The sequence below is a fragment of the Poecilia reticulata genome, chromosome 5 (assembly GCF_904066995.2).
Source record: "Poecilia reticulata chromosome 5, P_reticulata-male-v2, whole genome shotgun sequence".
Lineage (NCBI taxonomy): Eukaryota > Metazoa > Chordata > Actinopteri > Cyprinodontiformes > Poeciliidae > Poecilia > Poecilia reticulata.
Genome location: NC_088834.1, coordinates 29,432,281 through 29,454,168, shown reverse-complemented (window position 1 = coordinate 29,454,168; position 21,888 = coordinate 29,432,281). Strand labels below are relative to the sequence as shown.

Below are 21,888 nucleotides of genomic sequence, written 5' to 3'. Positions count from 1 at the left end.
ATTAAGGCCCTGCATATGCTTAATTATTCCTGATTTATCTATTAATTAGCTTTAACATTTATGTTTTTACTTTTTTTTTTTTTGCAATCTACATTCTACAGCTTAGGCCAAATTTGTTGATGATGTGTTCAAAGCCATTGGTGGTGAAAAAGCTATTATTTGTGGATCTATTCAGAAACGATTCTTCTTTCACTTTTTTTTTATCTAAATATCTAATTTCCCTAACAATAGACATCAATCTTCCAAATTTTGAGGTTTTATTGCCGTCTTGTGCAAAAACAAAAAGAGAGAATGCACATGGAGTTAAAAGTTTTCCCTTTTAACTCCAACTTTGGTGTTGACTAAAAACCTTTCTTATTTTTCGTCTCAGGCTGCAGAGCGGGGTGAATCTGCAGGTTTGCTTCGTCAACGACAGCAGCAGCGACAAAGACAGCGATGCTGAGGACAGTAGGACCGAGACCAGCTTGGACACACCGCTGTCACCGATGGTATGCACCAGCAGATACTCCCTTAGGCATCCCCCTAAGCGCTCTTCACGCATCACAGTTGCATAAAAACGCACCCCGGCTGCTGCGACTTTCCACTAATTCCCCCGCTTCCCGTGCAGAGCAAGCAGAGTTCGTCGCTGTCGGACCGGGACACGGCGGAAGAGGACTCGGATCCGTTGGACGACTGCAGCGGCTTCTGGCGGGTGCAGAGAAGGCTGCAGGAGGAGGCACGGGTGGCGCTGGCACTGGCTCGACCCATGGCTCGCATGCAGGTGGAGGTGGAGAGGCAAATCCAGCTGCATAGACGTTCGCCTGTTGCCGACCTGGTTAGTCAGCGAGAAAGCGATAAGACTTATTGCTGCGCCTTTTTATAAGACAATAAAAGATCCACAGCAAATGAAAAGGGGAAACTAGATGGAAATGGAATGGCTGCTCTTACAGTAAACACAATAAAGATGACATTAGGGACTTGCTGGGCTTCAGTAAACTGTCAATTGTCTGGTTTGTGTGTGTGTGATGCAAGAGAAAACCCCTGGTAAGTGAAGGCCAGCATGTTTGTCCCACTTTTTTATAGATGGGGAATATTTGCAAGGCCCGTTTGAAGTTGACAAATTCTTGAAAACGACTCGATTTTGCTACTGTTCTGATGCGCAACAATTGGTTTGTATGCGTCTTTCAGCTCCCTCATCTGCCCCACATCAGTGAGGGGCTGGTGAAGTGGAACTTGAAGCACGGGGACATGCGGGACATGAGTCTGGGACAGCTCCAAGTCATAACAAACGACTTGCACTCACAGATTCAGAGTGAGTACGTCACACTACACAAGCATGCATGCAAGCTCTTAGACACCAGAGAAATGGGACTTCCATGACCTTCCAAATTTTGTGGTTACCTATGTCAATGATACTTAAAGGCAGTCATATCATAATTTGCTCTGGTACTTTAGTGGGCAACATATTAGTAAACAAAATTATTTTCGGTTGGCACCGTTTAGGGGCTTTCTGACATATAAAACTTTTATTATCTTCACGCAGATCTAAACGAGGAGCTGGTGCAGTTGTTACTAATGAGGGACGAGCTGCATGTGGAACAAGATGCTATGCTGGTGGACATAGAGGACCTAACCAGGTATTCTTCCACTTTGTAGCAGAGATCCAATGTTTCAAATGAGTGAATTTACGTGTCTTTAACTTTCGCTCTTCTCTGCTGCAGGCATGCGCACAGCCATCAGAGGCACCAGACAGAGAAAGCGGTCTCTAAATAAACTTCCTTATCCACATGTGTCCGTTTGCACGCCATCCAGCCTCCCATACCACAGACTGTTGACTGTGTTTTGTGTTTTCACTAACTCGAGCCATGGTCATGATGTTTGGAAACCCCCCCCCAAAAAAAAACAGACCTATAGCATGAACACGCATGCAGTTTATTGCATCGTGTGACTCAGTCTGAAAAGCCCCAAACCAAAGGCAAAAGAGAATAAGGTCACTAATTTAAAAATGGGCACAAATGAGTTGGTGCAGGTTTCTCATTCCCACTAGAGATAAGTCATGTTGTATGATTGTTTGGATAGGGGGGAACCCTGTTGCCCCATTTGTATTCTTGTCATTCTTTTAACATTTGGTGAATTTTTGCACAGAACTCTCATTTTTGGGAACAACTCTACACCCTTGTTTTCCCTTTTCCTTTTAGGACATTGATTTAAACCTCTCAGTGTGCCGCACCAAACGCTTGATTTTGTTGACGTGCTCTGTGTATTTGTAAAGTGTATCATTTATTCCACTATGAGCACTGCATCAAAGCCGTTTCATTACTGAAATTCACTTTTAGCATCTGCTTGCAACAGATTTTATCATTTTGTTTCTATCGATAGTGTAAGAACATCAAGATAGTTTAATGAAAAAAATAAAAATAAAAATGGAGTCGTGTAAAAGTACAAAACCTCCGGATAGGAAATATGCAAAATCATGTTTTATGCTTTATTTGCTTATGCCGACCATAAAACATGTCAGTTCCATATTAGCACATAAGAGTCAGAGAATAATCTATTTTATGTGTGTACATGTCTAAAGAGACTTTATTTAAAGAAGGATTAAATCGATTAGATGTTCGGTGTTTCCACACTCAGCTTTCTAAGAATGTCTATTCACACAAAGATGAACTTTATATTGTTTGCTTCATTAAGAAATGTACTGTACAACGATTGTAATAACAAATCCAGTAATAAATGTTTCAATTGTGAACTGAAGTGAGCTGCATTCAGTTGGATTTCAGAAGAATTTGTTCAAAACTGGTGCTTTGAAAGTCTCACGTTCCTCAGAAACCACTAATAGAATGTGCGATTTCCTTGAAACCGAAAGGCAGCATGACGTCAACTCTCATTAACACATTTATTTCGTACTTTAAAAACCAGCCACTGCTGGGTTTTTGTCCTCATTCACACATTCACGCTTCTGACTGTGTGACAACTTTTGAAAAAGGGTTACAGGAAGCATGCGGGAAACCACTCTGATGAGAATAACTAGGTAACCTACAAAAAATGACAGACATTAATAAATGACAACTAGGGAAAATTGGGCTGAAAATCAGACTAGTTACAAAGGCGGTTGTAGGTATAAGAAGACACTTTTGATTGGATGTTTCATGGACTCAATAATGCTGGTTGAAAAAGCACTTAATACCTATAAACAAGAATGAGTAAAAAATATAAGAAGCCATGGGAAAACCAAATTTAGCTTAAAAAATTCATTCGTAGCATATTTTATTGAATTTAAATGTAGTTATTTAAAGGAGCAGTATTATGCATGATCCAGACACAAAGTAGCATTTTATAGAACAATCAAAGAACCGATAAAAATACTGTACTGTGTAGAGCATAACTAATAATGACTTTGCAATTTTACGCCCTGAGCAACGAGGAACCAAGAACAGAACCTCCCGTACAGAATATTCATCTTGTTCACCAGTGCAAATACTGATTTCTGATCAAGATTAAATCTAACCTGCAACATACTGTCAGCATGTGACTTTATCTGGCAAAATAAATGAACTGCTATTGAGAAGAGTAGAGATCAGTAATTTAGGCATAACACCAGTTGTGTCAAATGAGACTAATATTTTGAAGCGAGAAAGGGCACGGTTATTACCACGTCGTGATGGCTGTTATCCAGGAAAGGCTGCTTGTTGGGACAGCATTTCGAGAGAATGTTGGAAGAAAAAAAGTGTAACAGAGTGACAGACGTTCAGTCTTATTCAAATAAATTAAACTGTGAATTCCAGTGAGGCTTGTTTGTCTGATTAAAAGTACAATTTGAAAACTGCGCAAATCTTTAACCAGGTATTAAACATACTTTTATGAAGCCCACATTTCTGTATTATAACTGTATGTTTATTAGTTTAATGTAATATTCTAATCCTAAGTGTAAACCCACAGTCATCAGTCTGTGTGTAATTAATCATTATAGTGTTATTGTGTGTTTTACTAGAATTAATTTACTGACATGCATTAACTTTCAATAATATTCCAATTTATTGAATATGGCTGTACAATAGTGTAATTGCACTCTGTGTGCTAGAGTAATGAATAGCATTAAAGGGTCATTTCCTCATTTTGTAATTTACGCACTTGAGCTGTTCTGGTTCAAAGTCTGAAACAATGTGAAACATTTTATTCTATATGTCATACCATAAAAAGGGAGCATTTTCAGTTTTCCTTTCATGAGAATTTTATTTTTATTATTTTGCCTGGATTTTTGTTTCAGGGTCAACATAACCATAATACACAACTGCATCCAATAAAAGAGTGACGCTTGGCCCTTGTAAAGCTCAAGAGCGTCTGCACAAAAGTGATTCAATTAGAACGTCTCATTCTTCAAAATTTATTTGCTGCTTTTTTTTTTAATGACGTGAAAATGTGGCCCAAAGTAAAGTTTTTCTCTTTGACCAACTTTGCTCAGATCGCCTTAATGAAAATAAAACATTCCAAAATGTACACAACATATTTCAATGCAGCTGTGTGAAATAAAAATTTTCAAAAGTTCATTTTAAAAACACAATTAAACATTATACTATTTGTTATTCGTGTAACAATTACATATGTGTGTTCTTGTAATAATATTTGCTTATCATCAACTTTTAGACCCCTTTTTTATTTCATAATTTATTTCTTTTTCTTTTCTCTTACAAGAAATGAAATGCATCCAGTTTTGCTTTGAAGATTTTTGAATGGAGAATTGTGAGGCAGTGGAGGGTGAAAATAGCATCAAATAATATTATCGCCCTTCCTTTCAGTATAAAGGTCAATGGTTAATACAAGAGTAACTCACAGATTTGCTAATGTTATTTCCAGTTTCACCCTGACATTCAGGCTCCAAAGGGGGGATGGTGTGACAGAGCACTTTCAGTTTCAAGAAATAAACAAAAAAAAAAAAAAAGATAAGAAAATCCCTACTTAGGGTATAAAACCCTTGAGGATGCCTGAGTTGAGACAGATACACTCAGAGAATTCAACTCAAGTCCAGGATGCCACTCATGAAGCTCTGTGAGTATCAAGTGATTTCTCTGTGTATCTCAGCAAGAAAATAATTAGAAAACTAGAGTTTTTAACATTACTCTGTGTTTATTTATTTTTTATTTTTCTTTTATTACCAGCCTTCACTCCTGGGCTGTTGCTCCTGGCACTCAGCTGCTCTACATGGGTGGTCAGCCGGTCACTGCCACTGATGCCCAGCGGTCAGACGACCGACTCCTGTGTCTTTTATGCAAGGATGCTTCTGGAAAACATCACAAATCTTCTGGCACCGGACGATCCGGTAGGTGACTCGGTGAAGGTCGACTTCTACGTCGTTGTGGCTGTGTTTGGGGAGCTAAACCTCTCTGCTCCCAACAGACGAGGATGTTCAGTGGGATGAACTGCACCAGGCACAACATGGAGCTGAACTTGGAGACCAACACGTCTACTGTGTGTTTGCCACAGGTACAGACAATAAACGTTGACATTGCGTGGCGGTATTTTTGACATTCAAATAATTTATTTATAAAGAGAAATCACAAAAGTTGTGCTGCATATCAACTTTTTTTTTTTATGAAAGTGGTTTTAATGGGTTTTTGTAAACTGTTTGTCCCACAGGGTTCAGTGTGCTCTGGGGAAACTACATCAGCGTTTGATCGGGTAGGCATCTAAATAGCTACCTAATAAAGTTTTATGTGATTAAATATACTTTTTTCTGTCAATAGAATTCAAGGCGTCACTTTTCTTGAGTCTGAAGGTGATATTTCTTGTCTTTCCATGTAGAAGTCATGTTTGAAAAACATCGAGAAGGACCTGAGCTACTACTACCAGGTTCTCTCCAATCAGCCGGATTCTGACGGTACTCTTGGTTCTTCTGTTCTCCTCCCCCTCAGAGAGCTCATGGAGGTTTGTCAAACATTATCACCATTGCTTTTTGAACCGATACTTGTTGCTTTGTACATACTACAAATTGAACTCTATGAAAAAAAAAAACTGAAGTAATTTTTTTTTTGTTATTTTGTAATCAACAGAATTGCTTCATCTCATCTCTACCAACAGACTTGACCTCAAAGGAGGTAAGCCTCAGCTGTTCACTCAAAAACTATTTCTGATAAACCCAAGCACAACTTTACCAGACGAGCCGCTTCCACAAAGCCCTAATAATGCCTCTGTATTTCTTCAGGGTTCTGAGGACCATTCGAGCACCAACGGCTTCAATCAACGGCAGCGTCTCTGCAAGATCATGAAAGGCTTCCACGTCCGCACCATCACGATCAACCGAGCCATTGGCTACATGAACCTCGGTGAACACACTACCTGAAGCCTCACCCATCGCTAGAGCAAGAAACAGGCAGCAAGGAACCACTTCTCAAACAGTTAAACTGCACCATGCTACTTAAAAAAAAAAAGTTAGAAAGAAAGAAAATCCAGCTCTAAAAGAAACACTGAAGTCTATGTTTTATAATGGAATATTATTTATTATTTTTTTGCAAGTCTGTGATGATTTTATTTAACATCAAGATGATGTGTGACAGTGTACTTTTATAAAGTATATTTTGGAACATGTGATATTTACATAATGTAATCATTTTTTTTTATTCGGGACTATTTATTTTAACTATTTATGGTGATGTTGTTTACTTGGTTCTAAAACTGATCAAATAAACATTTTTTTTCCTGCATGATACCTGATGTTCTATCTTGTTTTTAAATAATTGATTCTCGCTCGCCTTGTAAGACAGAATGATTCAATTTGGAATCAAAAATGGCAACTACAGTTAATAAAACCAAAATTTTATAAAAAGAAAAAAAAAATCTGTGCCTTACCATTCAAAAGAATGCATTCCCCTCTGGAGTGTTTACATTTTGTCACATTTAAAACCACAATCCTGCAGAAGTGTCAGATGTAAGATAACACACAATTTTCGGTTATTTATTTTTTTAGCTAATTAAAATCTGAATATGTATCTGTATCTGTGTGCAACCACAACTACAAAGACTCTGCACACTACTACTATTTATCTCTTCACAAAATTGCTCATGCTCAGCAAAACCGACTAGGAGGCACACGTAAACAGCAGCTTTCAATTCCTGCCAGAGATTTGAAATTTGATTTAGGTGTGAATTTTGACTTACACATTAATATTCTTTAACATTCCACTGCAGCTCCGGCTGTACATTTAGCCTAGTTGTCTTGCTAGAAGGTGAACTTCCACACCAGTCTATAGTCTTTCATAGCCTCTAACATGAGTTCTTTCAGGACTGTCCTTTGTTTTTCTTCACCTATCTTCCATTAACATTGGCCATCTTTATGTGCAAAAGAATTTGAACACCAGACTTCATTCTCATATTAAACTGCTGTTATAGCAAATCATTTTGATTTCTCTTGATTTAGACTAGTATTCAGACTTAGCATCAGTCTGTGGCGTTGTTTACATTCCTTTCCTATGTTGAGGAGCTAAAGTGTGAACATACTAGCTTTCATTTTCTCAGAACATAATTCTGAATTCACCAGCCCAGTCATAAGATTCATGAACAGTCTGTAAATGAGCAACTTGACCTGTAAGTTGTGCACGTAGGTTAGTTGAGGGGATGATGTTTCGAAAGCGCAGGTTATCCACTGTCTGTTACTGAAAAAAAATGTACTGAAAGTAAATATTTGGTTTTTTTGTGGCTGCTGAGGTTGAGAGAGACCTATGATGTCAGAGGTGGCTGCCTCTGTGGGAAGCAAGGATTACCCTCCTACAGAGTTTAATTCATCTTCATGAATTAAACTGAGGCAGGCCACCTGTTTTAAAACTACTTAAGTTAACCACAAAATCTCACATTAAAGTTACAATCTGTTAAAGTTTGCTTGGGGTATTATTAATGTTTGAGGCTCAGCAGCTCATGAAGCTCAAAGTTAAGAACAATCAAAGTACAGCATATCATTTTGTTAAAGAAAAAAAATCATCTTGAGTCTTCCATGATGTACATATTTTGTCATTTACTAATGAGCAAAACAGTCTTTGAAAATCACAGCTTATTAAATTTTTTAATTATCTGTAAATGTAGTCATCTGTGCTTCTCAAAAATGTGATTTTTATCAACTTCCTAAAATAATTACGAATGTTATTTTTTGTCAAGAGAAAATAAAATCACCAGCTCTTTTTTTTTTTTTTTAAGATCTTGAAAAAAATCACTTTAGGCAAAAAATGACTGAGGTCCTTATTTTAGGAAGGTGATAATAGTAATATCACCTTAATAAATAATAAAGCTATTTTTATTTTATTTTGTTCAATTCCTAATTAATATTAATACATTAATAATGATTAATACTAATAAAATAATACTGATTAATACTAATTTATCAATCTTAATTGATTAATAAATAGTAATTAATTGATCAATTAGTAGTAAACAGATCAATATATTGTGTAATATATTTATTAATATTTAATGAATAAATATACATTCATTAATATCAATTAAACATAACATTAATTGATTAACAGTCACTGATATTAATATTATTAGCATTATGATTAATAATATTTGATTTTACGTTGATGTTTACAAGCATTACCTAGGATTTACAAGAAGACCTTTATTTGTTTAAGCTGACGCTCTCAATCATTTGTTGATTTGGTTGCCATAAAACACATGATAACTTTTATGTAGAAGAATTTTCCTGTAACCACTACCTTGATTGTTTAATTCACCCTGAAGGCTTAGCTGTGCTTACGCATGCATCATTTGGAAAGTCCAGTGTCTTACAAGCCGATAAGTCTAATCGTCCCTGTAAAAGGCTTTGGGGTTTTAATAGAACTATTACAAAAAACGAGAAAAAAATTATTTTAGTTCCTCTCATCCAGCATTCTGGCTTTATATTGATAATATCCAGTGTAATCCAGAGGGCAACTTTCTTATTTACAGAAAAATGAAAACGAGGTGTTAAGGCGCCACCTTATCGACAACTTTTACCAGAGAACTATGTCCTGTACATCACCCAGTGGATGCCCTAAAATACCACTCGTGAGAATCATCATGGGATGCACATCATGCATCCCATGATGTGCCAACCTTGGGAGTGACTAAACTAAGGTTAGTTGCGGGAAGGATGTTTCAAATGTGCAGGTCTGCAACCTGTTATTCATAAAACAGTACTGAAAGTGAATAGTTGGTTTTGTTTTGTCAGCTTTGGTTTGTATTGTTTCCTTGTTGTGTGAACAAGCTCATAGGATGTTTGTGGTTGCTGAGGTTGAGAGGGACCTGCGATATAATCTCTGAAAATATATCAAAAGAAACAAAAAAACTGTCAAGTACTCAAGATATAAAATTCAATCTATTATTACTGCAAATTTATTCACCATATTAAGTGATACTAAGCTGCTATATCTGGGCAGAAACCACAGATGTAAAAAATTTTATATCTAACTGTTAAAAACTATTTTATTTATAGCAATGAGTTGTTTTTGAGGACAAAACAACTCAAAAATGAGTTATTTTGTCCTTGAAAAAAAAACTAAAGCAATCAAGATGTACATGTAGGAGATACATATGAAATCCCCTGTAATTCCATAATTGTTAATTATGAAACATTTTTACTTGCTGCGATAATACACATTATGATTTTATTTTAGAAATTTTCATCAGCCTCACATTCATTAATTTCAATCTCACAAAATGTTTGCAAGGAATCTCAGTTATAAAACGTTGCTACAATACTGAATCATACATGGTGCTCTAAATGTACAGAATTTCTTTTTCATCTAACTGCCATATGGTTATGGTCTTCAGAAAAACAACAAGGAAGTTACTTAATTTAACCATTCCAGTGTTAAAATGCAATTTATTAAATTCTATATCTGGTCTACTGAAAAGTGTATTTATTGAGAAAAGGAAACAAATGAAGAAGTGAATCTTTGGTAAACATATTTTTTCAATTTTTTTTCATTTTGATTCATGCTGAAATCACAGAGGACTTGCACTTCAACTTGGACTTTAAGGTCTATTAATAACTACTTAGACATGATTTTTTTTTATTCGTTTATGTTCACCAAACACATATCATGGTCAAATATTGCTATTATGTTCTTACACAAATAATGTCTAAAAAAATAAAATAATCTATCAGTTACATGAGTCCAAAGTAGCAACTCTGCCAAGCCCAGTGGCTTGAACCTAAAATTAAATAAAAATACATGAAAGCTGTGAAAATATAAAGAAAATGTTAAGCAGCATTTGTGAAGCTTTACAATATTATGGGCACTTAATCAGTTGTTTAATTATCAATATTTCTGTCTTCAGACAACCCAACTTTAATTTTATTACAAATATGTTTGAAAAACCTCAAAGTCATAACAAGGTAGGTTATGTTTGTTACAAACTGGTAGTATTATTCTTGGTTATTTACCGTCCCTGTAAACTCAAGAAATAATGTCATGCAGCTTTGTTGCCATCTTGTGGACTTTTAAGCATACAGCATTTATGACTTATGAGCAGAAACTAACAAATAAATAACAAAACAACAAAAAAATATGCTAAAGAAAAAAATTCATTATGAACTTTTATCCAGAGCAAAGTCGAGGAAAAACACACTTATAAAGAGCTGGTGGCGGTCATCAATATTCCTCCCTGTGTGTCGGAGGAGCCTTAATCACCTGCAGCTGCGACCATATCTTCAGTGGATTGAAAGCCCACTATCTTCAGAAGGTCTCTTAGAATGGATCACAACCTGCGACGAATCGTGTCCTGGTGGCTCATTGTATATTTATTCACTTTCCACGTTTACAGAAGGTCGGCTGGACTACAGCCGAGGTTCACGAGCAAAGCAGCCCACAAGCTTTGGTCAGAGCATATGGGGGGGGGGAGTCCAGCCTCAGCTGTCGGCCACAGGGCAGCAGCAAAGCTCAGTAGAGTGCTCTATCAAGTCCTGAAGTGCTTTACACCAGTCATTCACCCATTAATTGCTGATGGTTATCTACATTATTGGCACCGCTGCTCTGATGCAGCCTGGTGGAACCAAGGCTGCTATTCAGTCAGCGCCACCAGGCCCTCTGACCACCACCAGCAGACAAGGCAGGTGAAGTGTCTTGCCCATGGACACAACTGAAATGGACAGGGTGGATACTCAAACCAACACCCCAATGGTTACAGCAGAAACCCATTGCCTCATTCAATCTTTAAGGCTACACCACAGAATTTCCTGGATAATCATGTAAAGATCAAATATTTAGTCCCATTTTTTTATTGTGCAACATGTAATATAACACTAACCTCCTGCCAGTTTATGGGCCTTGATATAAATTGCCATATCATTTTATTTAGCATTGGATTCCCTTGAAACCACACACAGAGAGAGAAGTGTATACATGTAAAGAATGCATTGTTTGATACAAACAACGCATCTCTGACAAGAGCAAAGATTCATCTGCAGTAACTTGATACTGACTCGTGTCAATTTAGAAGACATCCAGACATGCTTTCAAGGGCCACTTCCTGCCATTACAACCCACAACCTAATCACGCAGTCACTTTATCGATTATCTTTGCTAAGCTCCATGATGTAACACAAAATGCTGGCTTCAGCATTGCCAGTAAAACGACCCCATACAGATTTAACTCCTTTCTCTTTTTTTTCTGGGCAGAATTAGAAAAACATATGTGCAGCGCTATTGTTTTGGTTTTTTTTTTTGTAAAATTGAGAAACTGTCCAATGAGTAGTGTTTTTTTTGTTGTTGTTGTTTTGTCTCCCCCATCAGTAAAAGGACATCACGTTGTGCTTTGTATCGACGTCGCAGTCTAAGTGGATCAACGAATTGCACTGCTGTGACCCAGCTTGACCCACAAGTGAATACTAAACCTTATTGCAAATGGATCTTACTTGCGCCAGAGAAGAGTTTTAGACCATTTGCTGTTGAAAAAGTCTACGTCAGCGCCACAGACAGCGTGACCCCCGCCCATTATTATTATTATTATTTTTTTTTTTCCTACTGGAGGGCGTATACGCTGTCCGTGGTCCTGAAACAATCCCACAACTCTTCTCGACATGGCTTTCCTCAAGCTGTTTTGGATTTGAAGACCATTTTTCTTTGTTTCCACGAGTCCAATTCTCAATTAGAAATTATGTCCATGAGAGGTTTTACGACTTACCAGCACACTGAACGTCTAATACATCGGAAGGACTTCTGAGTACAATAAAAAGTTCAAGCCGGGCTTGTTGGAGTAGTGTTTTTTGGAAAGAAAATAAAAATAAAAAAATTGGCTGATTGCCAATTGTTGAACACGTATGGCTCAAACTTAATCTGGTCGCTTTGTTTTTCCTCTGGGCATGCGGTGACTCGTTGGTTCTCTATTTCTATGTTTCAATCCGGGAATCTTTCGACGCATCATTCATCCACTCGTAGATTTTTAGAGCTTGAGAGTTTTTTGTTTGTTTGTTTGTTTGTTTGTTTGTTTTTCCGGTTCCGATCCCAACAGACATGTTTTCCAACAGATGCGGATCGCTGATAGTTTTCAGTGTTTGCCTCCTCACCCGCACACTTGTTTCCTCCTACCGAAGATGCGAACTGGGCATCTGCAGGGACGACGAGATCTGCTGTAAAAACACCACGTCCGTCCCTTGCTGCAAACCTCACGCGGACAAGACTTACTACAACATCGCCATGGTCACCCGGAAACTTTCCGGGGTGCTCATCATGCTGCTCCTCTTCGCCCTGGGATATTTTATCCAGAGGATGCTGTGCTCCAAATCCAGGCAGCACAGCCCGCCGCTAAACGGACAGCCGCCGGTCACTCTATCACAAGAAATGCTCATGGAGAGCTGTTCGCGGGACACCTTGGCTGATCCACCTCTAGCTTCTGCTGCAGCTGTGAATCTGCCCACATATGAGGACTGTAAAGATCTCCCGACTTACGAAGAGACCATTAAGGATGGAAGCAAAGGACGAGCGGGCCCCTTCAGGACGAATGACGCGGATATTGTTTGAACATGCTTGAACTTTAAGAAGTCATTATTTTGTGATCTCCTGACTCCTGCTAATGTTTCTGTTTTATGACTGAAACTGCTGACTTTATGAATTCACCGCATTCCCTTGTTTGACCATTGTTAAGACATCATTTGCGTGTTTACTGATCAGAGTAAAATAAGTTGAGAAATGGGAATGTTTCTCCCCGCGGCTTTTGTTGGAACATTTCCAGAAGGGTAATGTCTGTTGTTCTTTTGAAGTTTAAATAATGTAATTCTTGATATTGCGTTATTGAACAACGATTCGAATACCGGCTCAAGCTAGAAATAGTCAACACATTCTCACTCACAACTCGTCACATATTGACGTTTTTTCAGGTACCCTCGGCGTCACATATTGACGCCAAGAGGCTACCCTTGGCGTCAATATGTGACTTGAAGGGTTCTCCCATTGAATGTTGTACGGTTCCCTGAGCGTCCGATATTTACGACTTAGGAACGAATAAGATGACGTATCTAAATTTTTTTAAAAACCTTTATTTACAATGTGTGTGCTAGTTTGAACAGGATATTAATAATATTTACTACATAAACGTTCATAAAACTTTAATTTGGTATTTAAAAATAACTCAGTAAAATATAAAACCGGAGGGTTTTTGTTGTGGTTGTTGTTAAGTTGATTTAAAAGCCTTTTTTTTTTTTTTTTAACTTGATTTAAAATTCTTTATTTTAAATTTACCAACTTAATTTAAGAAAAAATAAGAATTATTTTCTTTTGTGATTGCATGCAAACAGTTCTGTGAACGTTTTAATATTTTGATTGAAATAATAAAAATAAGTACGTATCCGGCAAAAACCCATGAAGAAGAAGACGCTGACGTCATCGCATGCGACGCTGTGAGTACAAACCTGAATCTGTCCAAAATGTTTCTGTACTATAAAACTAAAAAATAACTAGAGTGTTGCGTTATAAAGTTGATGATTGCAGTTTTAGGACTTAATGGCAGTCGGACTGTGCCGCGAGTGGTTGAAGACATTTAGACACGTTTGTAACATTTATAAAAGAAATTTACCGGAAGAACTGGGCGGGAAGCTAGCTACATTAGCCTCTTGGAGTCCATAAGCTTCAACTGAACCTGCACTTAATACATTTAATTAGCCATGCTAGAGTCACAGAATTCTTTATAGTCATGCTTGTTGTAAAATTTGAGGATCGATATAAACGCCAGTGACCCTAGGCTGTAATGATCCTTAAAAGTTTGTCTATGAGCCCCTGTCTGTTTGCAGCTAGGCCATTTACTTCCAATTAAAACGAACTTGGATCATTACAGGGAAAGATCTCTCCACCTGTCTATTTTGTTTATTGCTGTTGCAACTTATAAAGAGAAATCAAGAACTTCCGAAATCTGAACATTTCTTTTTTTTATGTCAACAGGTTCTTCTTTGATCTCATCACCTCACGTATATTTCTGCTCTTTTATATAGCACCCACAAAAGGCACTTTTAAGAGCCACATCTGTTTTATCTGTTCATCATCTTTGTGTCCTTAATTTGTCTATTCTTAACTTGTCAACAGTACTGTCTGTCCGTCCGTCCGTCCGTCTGTCTGTCTGTTTGTTTCTCCATCTGAAGTCTTTGTTGTTTTGTTGTTGTTTTTTTTGCACTTTGCCATTGTTTTTTAAGTATGACACGGCCCAAATTCAGGCCATGCCCAAAGTGTGAAACGCCTAACCAGGCAAACAGAAAAACTTGTTTTGTCTGCCACCAGAGTCTTTCCACCAAAAAAAATCTAAAAGAAAAGCTGCAGATTTTTGACGATCAGTGGAGGGAAGCTGTTTTAAAGTAATATATTCTGCACAAATCGCAGTAAGTATACATTTTTAGACTGAAAAAGTTCTGTTAATGAGCAAAATGTACCCCGTACTCCTCTTGTTAACTTAAACATTCTTCTCTGACTTTTCCATATGAAATAGTTGAGATGTTAACACCACAAAACACACATGACTTTGAAAATATAAATTATTTTATCAATATGTTGCTAAAGATGAAAAACAACTGCTCTAATAGGATGGTGTGTTTAAGTAATTTGTTACATGTTCTTATCAATCGCAGGTACGCAAACTCCATGCTTTAGGCTTCAAGCCCATTTTATTTTTCGCGAAGCAACAATCATCTTCAAGCAAGTGGGTTGCTGACATAACTACACATTTGGAGACCACGGATACTACAAAAAATTTTTTGGATAAGATGCAGAGGGCTTATGAATTTCTTCTCTCTGTTGGTAATGCATGTATGTTTGTGTGAGAGTGTGTACACCTGTAGTGCCTTATATCAGAGAGCGAGCAATACTTATGTATTTTTTCTTTAAAATTATGTCTTTCCTAGGCACACCTGTACCAGTGCAGCCCCAAACCTCTACAGAAGATGCTTTTACACACAAAGAGCAATTGACTGGTAAAAACGCTGAGGACTTCATTAATGAACCAAAGGAGACCACAGCTGAGGAGCAGATAAAGATCTCACCACAAAACCAAGAAGAAACTGTGATTGTGCTTGATCTGGTTCCTGTTCCTCTTCCTCCTATTGTTCCATCCTCATCAGCTTTCCAGACGAAAAGGGCCCGAAGCCCCTCTCCAGCTGCCTCTCCCATAGACCAGCCAGATCAGGAGTCATCTCAATCACCTGCTGCTAATGCCATCTCATCAACTCAGGGTGGCCTATGTGACACTGACAGTAAGAAGAGAAAGCGTAAGTTTTGTTTTCCTCAGTCCTGTGACTATTGCTTTTACATCCATTGATTTTCTTACACCGGGGGGACCAACTACCTACTTAAGGAGTTCAGCACTAAAATGCTGCTGCTGCCTATCTCCAGCTAGAGGAGGGGGTCACCCTGCACAGGTCGCCAGTCTGTCCAGGGTGGTGACCAGGGCAACACAGAGACAGACAGGACAAACAACCATGCACACACACACACACACACACACACACACACACACACACACACACACACACACACACACACAGACACACACACACATACATCTAGGGACAATTTGGAGAGACCAATTAACCCGGAGAAAACCCACGCATGCAGAAAGACCCAGGGCCAGGAATCAAAACCAGAACTTCTTCTATCAACTGTGCCACTGTGCATTTAATGTACATTTCAGCTATACTAACTTCAAATTCTCAATTAATAATGATGCTTGTCTTGACCTTGTTTGTGAACCTGTGGACAAGTACACTGTATTTGTTAGTTAAACAAGTTTAACTAACTGTCCTGAAATCATAAACCAAGCCTTTGCAAATTTTACACAAGTGGGGAGAAGGAAAAGACACTGCTGGAGATGGAGATTAACAAAGATAGCGACAAAGCTTATCCACTTTGTTGCTATGTTCATTGATTTTTTCCTGACTCTTCTACTGACTGGTCAAAACATCTAGTGATATATGTAGCAACTCTTTTTTGTTGTTGTTTTGGAGACTCTTAAATCAGCATTGCTCTGTCATGAGCAAGCAGCATAGGATGCTTAGATTCCCCCTTGCTCCTAAAAGGACCTACAGTCAGTCTAACAGTTGTCTGTCCTGCAGAATTCCTTTGGCAGTAATCAGAGCAGAGCAGGCCCATTCCAATTTTGTCAATATTACAAAGAAACATTTGCAAATGAGAATAATGCTACTATCAATACAGTCTACAACACTTGCTATTCCAACTCATCTCCCCACTGCCCCGCTGCACCGTGTGGGGCAGTGGGACTGAAAGAGATCGCCATATACCAGAATGAGTGCTGAGTGACATGGCTGTGGTATTATTTCATATTTTAATGTTAATGAATTTCACTGTAACTATTAGAAAAACCCAACTACCAACTTGAGGAGTCAAGTATTGAAGTGTCAAAATTTTCACAGAATCAGAAAATAATTATACAGTTTATAAGTGACAAAACTTATTTTGGGTTTAGTTACACTTTAAGTATTATTTTTCAATTTCTTTGGCCAATAGTTAAATAATATTTAACTATTAGTAGTTAAAAATTAGTTATATTTAACTACTAATAATATAACTTTAACCTCTGAAATAATTAGAGAAAATGTGTAAGTCCATGTAAAGAAGATTAAAGTTTAGAATGATTAAAAGTCACCACACTAGTTTTCAGTTTTTCATTGTGCACACTTTGGCTGTATTTCATGTTTTGTTTTTATAATTTTTTTCTTTTCTTGTCATTAAGGTTGCCGGAAATGTAGTAGACAAAAGGTGTTCCTGTTTGACTCAATCACCGGGCATAGGACAAATGCGGTAAGACTAAAATTGTTACTAATACACCCTCTCAAAGTACATTCCCACCCTAGTCAAAAATGCCATGATACACCAAGAGACATTGCCACATGTGGAGATGAGTAGATGGGGGGAGGGGTGATAATTGGGACTGGTCTGCTAAAATAAGCACATTTGTTTACTCATAAACTTTTTGATCATATTTACTTACTCTCAAGACTCAATTGCTTTCTATTTTTCTTTTTTATTATAAGGATAAAAAGGGGCATTACAATAAGTCAGAGCAAAACAATTTCACACAAAAAAGTCAGCATTGGCACAGTAACAGAAGCATAGAGATGGAACACCAAATCACATAATTAGGCATTTTATTATAAAAGCCATGATTCACCACTCATCCTTCAATACTGACTGAAGACTCCTTCCACGCTTAAGTATTTTAGAAACACTTTATGGACATGTTTTTGATGATTGCTTTAATTAATTGATTTCTCTTTTATTTTATATGCTGTCTAGGGAAAAGAGGAAGTAAAAATTCATTGGTTACCCTGCTCTGCTTGGTGAGAAGTGTTTTTTGCACCTATTAGAAATATAATCTTGCTATGTCATGGGGAAATATAATGGAAATGTAAAATTTGGAGATGTATATTACGTTATAATGTCATCAAGCTTTTTGTGGCCTTTTGTCACAAGAGCTTTTCCTTAGGTTTTCAGTCTAGCTGAGATGGCGCCCTACCTCCCCTGATGCAATCCCTTAAGGCTAATGGCAGCTGCAATTAGCAAACGCCTGCTGGACCAGCTCTGCTGAGCTCATTTTGGGGATTGCTTCTCAGTCCAACGCTACTGAGAATGGCTGTAAACCACTTAATGAAGGTGTGATGACATCCTAAAGCCAGTGTCAGAAGAGGAGGTGCTTCTTAGAGAAACAGTGACCCATTTTGAAAATGGGTCTCCAGTAGACATTGGCTTAAACATGGCTACTCTTCCTGGGTTCTATACATTAAAGTGTGTAAATGACAAAGTGACATTTCTTTTAAGTCTTATTTGATATGTACAACATTTGTATAACAACTGAAGGTAACAGTCTTACTTTATTATATTATGAAAAGGCACTATGGTCCTAGAAATTATTTAATACTGTTCTTTTTATAATTGATACAAGCTGGAAATTAAATCTGAAACTGTCACTTTCTTTGAGTTAGGATTTTTGGTAGAATTTTTTCAAAAACTAAACCACTATGAGAGATTTTTCTTGTTTGTGTAGTGGTGAAATTACTGTGCAGTCAGTTTGTCATCGGACACTTAATAATTCAAGATAATATTGTTTGGGACACAACAAGATCCTGTTGTGTCCCAATAAGCTGTTAATTGGGGCAGGGGGTGATTTAGTCAGGGAAAAGTATTTGGCTACAGAAACTCTCTTTTAGAAAGAGAAAAATGTTTACCTTGCAGTACATAAAAATTCCATAACTTGATTTTACTGTTCATCTTTTCTAGTGGGAAAATCTGGGAAGACACATGGGAACCTGCATGTCAGTTCTCACATGTTGCTGTCCCCCAAGAAGAGCCACTTCCTTCAGACAACAAACAAGCGGGATGATGTTGCTTTTTCTTTTTTCTTTTTTTTTGTATTACAAAGTTCTAATTTTCATTTTTTTCTATAACTGCAGTTTCACTTTAGTGAGACGTTTTTTGTTTTATATTGTTTTTGTCATTCACTGAAATAAATGTTACTGTTGTAATGCAGTAGTAATAAGATCATCTTGGGCTGTTCATTGATACGTTTTTGTCATATTCTGTAAAAGCCTTAAGACATGCTGTGACTGGCTGAGTCACTGCATGAACTATTTACTTTGCCTGTATAGAGGTTTAAAATTTTGAATAGGACTGTTTTTACATAGTAAAAGTTGACAGTCTTAAATCCTTTAAACATGGCATTTTACACATTTGTTTTTGAGTGTTTTGAAGGTTGATATGGAATTCCAAATTCAAGTCCATAAAATTTTGTTAAAAAAACATTAATTTCAATATAACTTCTTGGAAGTGTTTTATGCCAAGAAGCTATAATTTCACCATCTGCTTTTTTGTATCATGTATGTTGTCTATCAATATTGTATTTGTAAAATGCTTTAATAAAATTGCTTTCAAATGCAGTACATTTATTTTTGAACACAGCTGCTTTAAGTGCAGTTACTGATGAAGTGGACATTAAAATACCTTTTTAATGTCCAGATCAACTGACCATATAACACATCACACATATATAAATTTAAATAAACCTATGTTGCAAATGTCATGCACATGTTGAAGAACACACATTAATTACTAAGCCTGTAATATATATATTAACCATTTATATATTCCTGCTCTGACCTGTAACTACCAAAAGAAGTCCTTTAAGTCCCGGATGTTGCTGGCTACATTTCCTTAAATGATCCAATGTTATCAGCGCCAGTTTAAATAAAGCTGTTTAGACAAAAGTACCTTGAGGAGAAAACTTTTTCAAACCTGATCTTCCATAATGAAATATAGTTAACCACACAAAATATTTTTGAAACATCACAGCTCCGCAAACTTCTATAAATTCTTACACGGCTGCTCTGCGGGAATTTGAAATGGAATTCAGCCATTGTACGGCAGACAGAGTAAAAGAATAAAGGGACACATCGCGCTCCATCAACACATTGTACCTTACAAGACTATCTCGGGGGACAGGGCACAAATTATCTTTGACAACTTTATGTGTCGGTTGTGAAATCAATTTAGTGGTCAACGAGAAACTGAAATGTTCCCTCAAACAGAAGTTAAAATGTGCATTTGTTATAGTAAGAGTCATAAAGGGATTTATAAACTTTTTTTTGCGTTTGCCCTTCTCAGTGCCTGTCAAGCTGGCCGCCGTTCGAAGTTGGTCAAGTTTGCCATATGTATTGTCTTGAAGGCATGAAGCCAGATTAACTCTACAACCGATTGATTTCCTCTACACTTGCAGTAGTGTGTGAAGCTATGTTATGTGTTTCATAGATAGAGGATTAGTCACCAGTCTTTGTTGAAGAAGGAAAGAAATTAAATCATAGATCGTGGGAAGTGCAGAGCGAAAACTAATCAAACTAATCACACATCAAATGGTAGTCTAAAAACATCACTATCAATCAATATAAGAAAAATATCTGTAAGAGTATAATTTGTGATCTCTGGAGCAGGCGCTTTGGAGCATCTTGCGCAGTTGATGCGCTTCTGCGATCATTTTCTCCTGCTGTGGAGTGTGTGCGGCATCAGGTCTTATCGACTTCTGATTACTTCATTTTGTAAATAAACCTTTTTGAAATGTTACCTGATCTCAAAAATATTCTTATTGTACAGAAAAAAAAAATTTCAGCTTGGCGACTACAGCATTGAAATAAAATGCACTTAGTGTCTCTGAATCATCTGATGTTTCAATGCCTTATGGTGTTCCGCAGGGCTCAATTTTGGGCCCTCTGCTTTTCTCTCTATTTACTGCCTCTGGGTTCTATCCTTAGGATACATGGGATGATTGTCAGATTTATTTGCCCATGAAGCAGAAGGATGTACATTCTATAAACATCTCTTTGCATGTCTAGGTGCTCTCACAACTGAAGCTGGTTAGGATGCTGCTGCACGACTTTTGACAGGAACTAGAAAAAGGGAGCATGTGACTCCTGCCCCGGCCTCACTTCATTGCCTGCCTCTATATTTAGGATTCATTTAAAAATTCTAATGTTTGCTTCAAATCACTGCATAATCTTCCCCCGGCTTACCTCTCAGAGCTTCTTCACCCCTAAATACACTATCGGTCACTCAGGTCAGCAGATCAGCTGCTCTTGGAGGTACCAATATCTAGGAGGAAGCTTAGAGGGGGCAGGGCTTTCTCTGTCATAGGTCCTAAGTTATGGAACGACTTGCCTTTGCAGGACAGAGAGGCCCCTTCACTGTCCACTTTTAAAGCTCGTCTTAAACCCATCTATTCTACTTGGCTTTCAAATCAAGCACAATCTAGTTTTTAATTGTACGTTCTTGTTTTTAAATTGTAAGTTTTTTTTTTTTTTGTTATATTGTGTTTTAATGTACATCACTTTGTATCAGCTGTGGTTGTTTTAAAATGTTTCATAAATAAAGTTGGTATGGTATGGAATGGTTAAAAGCCATCATTGTCTGACGCACTACAAAAAATGTATCTGCTCCAAATGAACATTTTAAACCTTCTGTCCCTTCTTCATTTGTTTTTTCTTTTAAGATGGAGGATCAGAAAATAACTTATTGGAGTTTTATAATCAACACCTGGCATGAAGTGTGCTTTATCTTCTGAGTTGCACCGCAACACAAGAGGAACATCCAGCAGAACTGTATTGGCTCGCTTTTATGAGAACAATTATAATGAAGGCTCTCGCATCTGTTACAAATCAACTTATATTATCACATGGCCTTAGTTTTATACATTTATTTGTATGTATGTCTTTAAAATATCTATCTATGCAATTATAACTAATTTTAAAATGTTCTCAAAAAGTACATAAAAGCTGAAAAACAAATTTCTTGAAATCAGTTTTTTTTTGTGCTCCATTACTGGCTTTTAATAAAGCCAGTAATAAATTAATTTATTCAGTAATAATAAATTCATCAGATATCCTACTTAGTAAAGTGTCCACAAAGG

At 37.2% G+C, this 21,888-nt stretch overlaps 3 protein-coding genes across 4 annotated transcripts; all 3 read left to right on the top strand.

Moving 5' to 3' along the window:
* Positions 1 to 350: 350 nt before the first annotated feature.
* LOC103479629 (schwannomin-interacting protein 1-like) lies at positions 351 to 2,728 on the top strand (the record flags this gene model as incomplete). The annotated part of the gene is made up of 5 exons (XM_081606711.1): positions 351 to 488; positions 608 to 814; positions 1,168 to 1,291; positions 1,523 to 1,616; positions 1,701 to 2,728. Coding segments are annotated over 5 exons (615 nt in total), but the record flags the coding sequence as incomplete, so codon positions are not given.
* Positions 2,729 to 2,829: 101 nt separating this feature from the next.
* LOC103479630 (uncharacterized) lies at positions 2,830 to 6,682 on the top strand. The gene is made up of 7 exons (XM_008434176.3): positions 2,830 to 5,025; positions 5,136 to 5,296; positions 5,374 to 5,460; positions 5,614 to 5,655; positions 5,779 to 5,901; positions 6,027 to 6,071; positions 6,179 to 6,682. The coding sequence occupies exons 1-7, from the start codon at positions 5,007 to 5,009 to the stop codon at positions 6,314 to 6,316; spliced, it is 615 nt and encodes a 204-aa protein (XP_008432398.2). The 5' UTR covers positions 2,830 to 5,006; the 3' UTR covers positions 6,317 to 6,682.
* An 8,134-nt stretch (positions 6,683 to 14,816) lies between these two features.
* LOC145551760 (uncharacterized) lies at positions 14,817 to 19,372 on the top strand. 2 transcript variants are annotated; one of them, XM_081607445.1, is made up of 5 exons: positions 14,817 to 15,224; positions 15,329 to 15,691; positions 17,173 to 17,240; positions 17,736 to 17,779; positions 18,717 to 19,372. In XM_081607445.1, exons 1-5 carry the CDS (start codon positions 15,191 to 15,193, stop codon positions 18,817 to 18,819), a joined length of 612 nt encoding a protein of 203 aa, XP_081463571.1. In that variant the 5' UTR covers positions 14,817 to 15,190; the 3' UTR covers positions 18,820 to 19,372. The 2 variants fall into 2 exon arrangements, with proteins under 2 accessions (XP_081463571.1, XP_081463570.1); XM_081607444.1 differs by having other exon boundaries at positions 14,817 to 15,233.
* Positions 19,373 to 21,888: the final 2,516 nt, after the last annotated feature.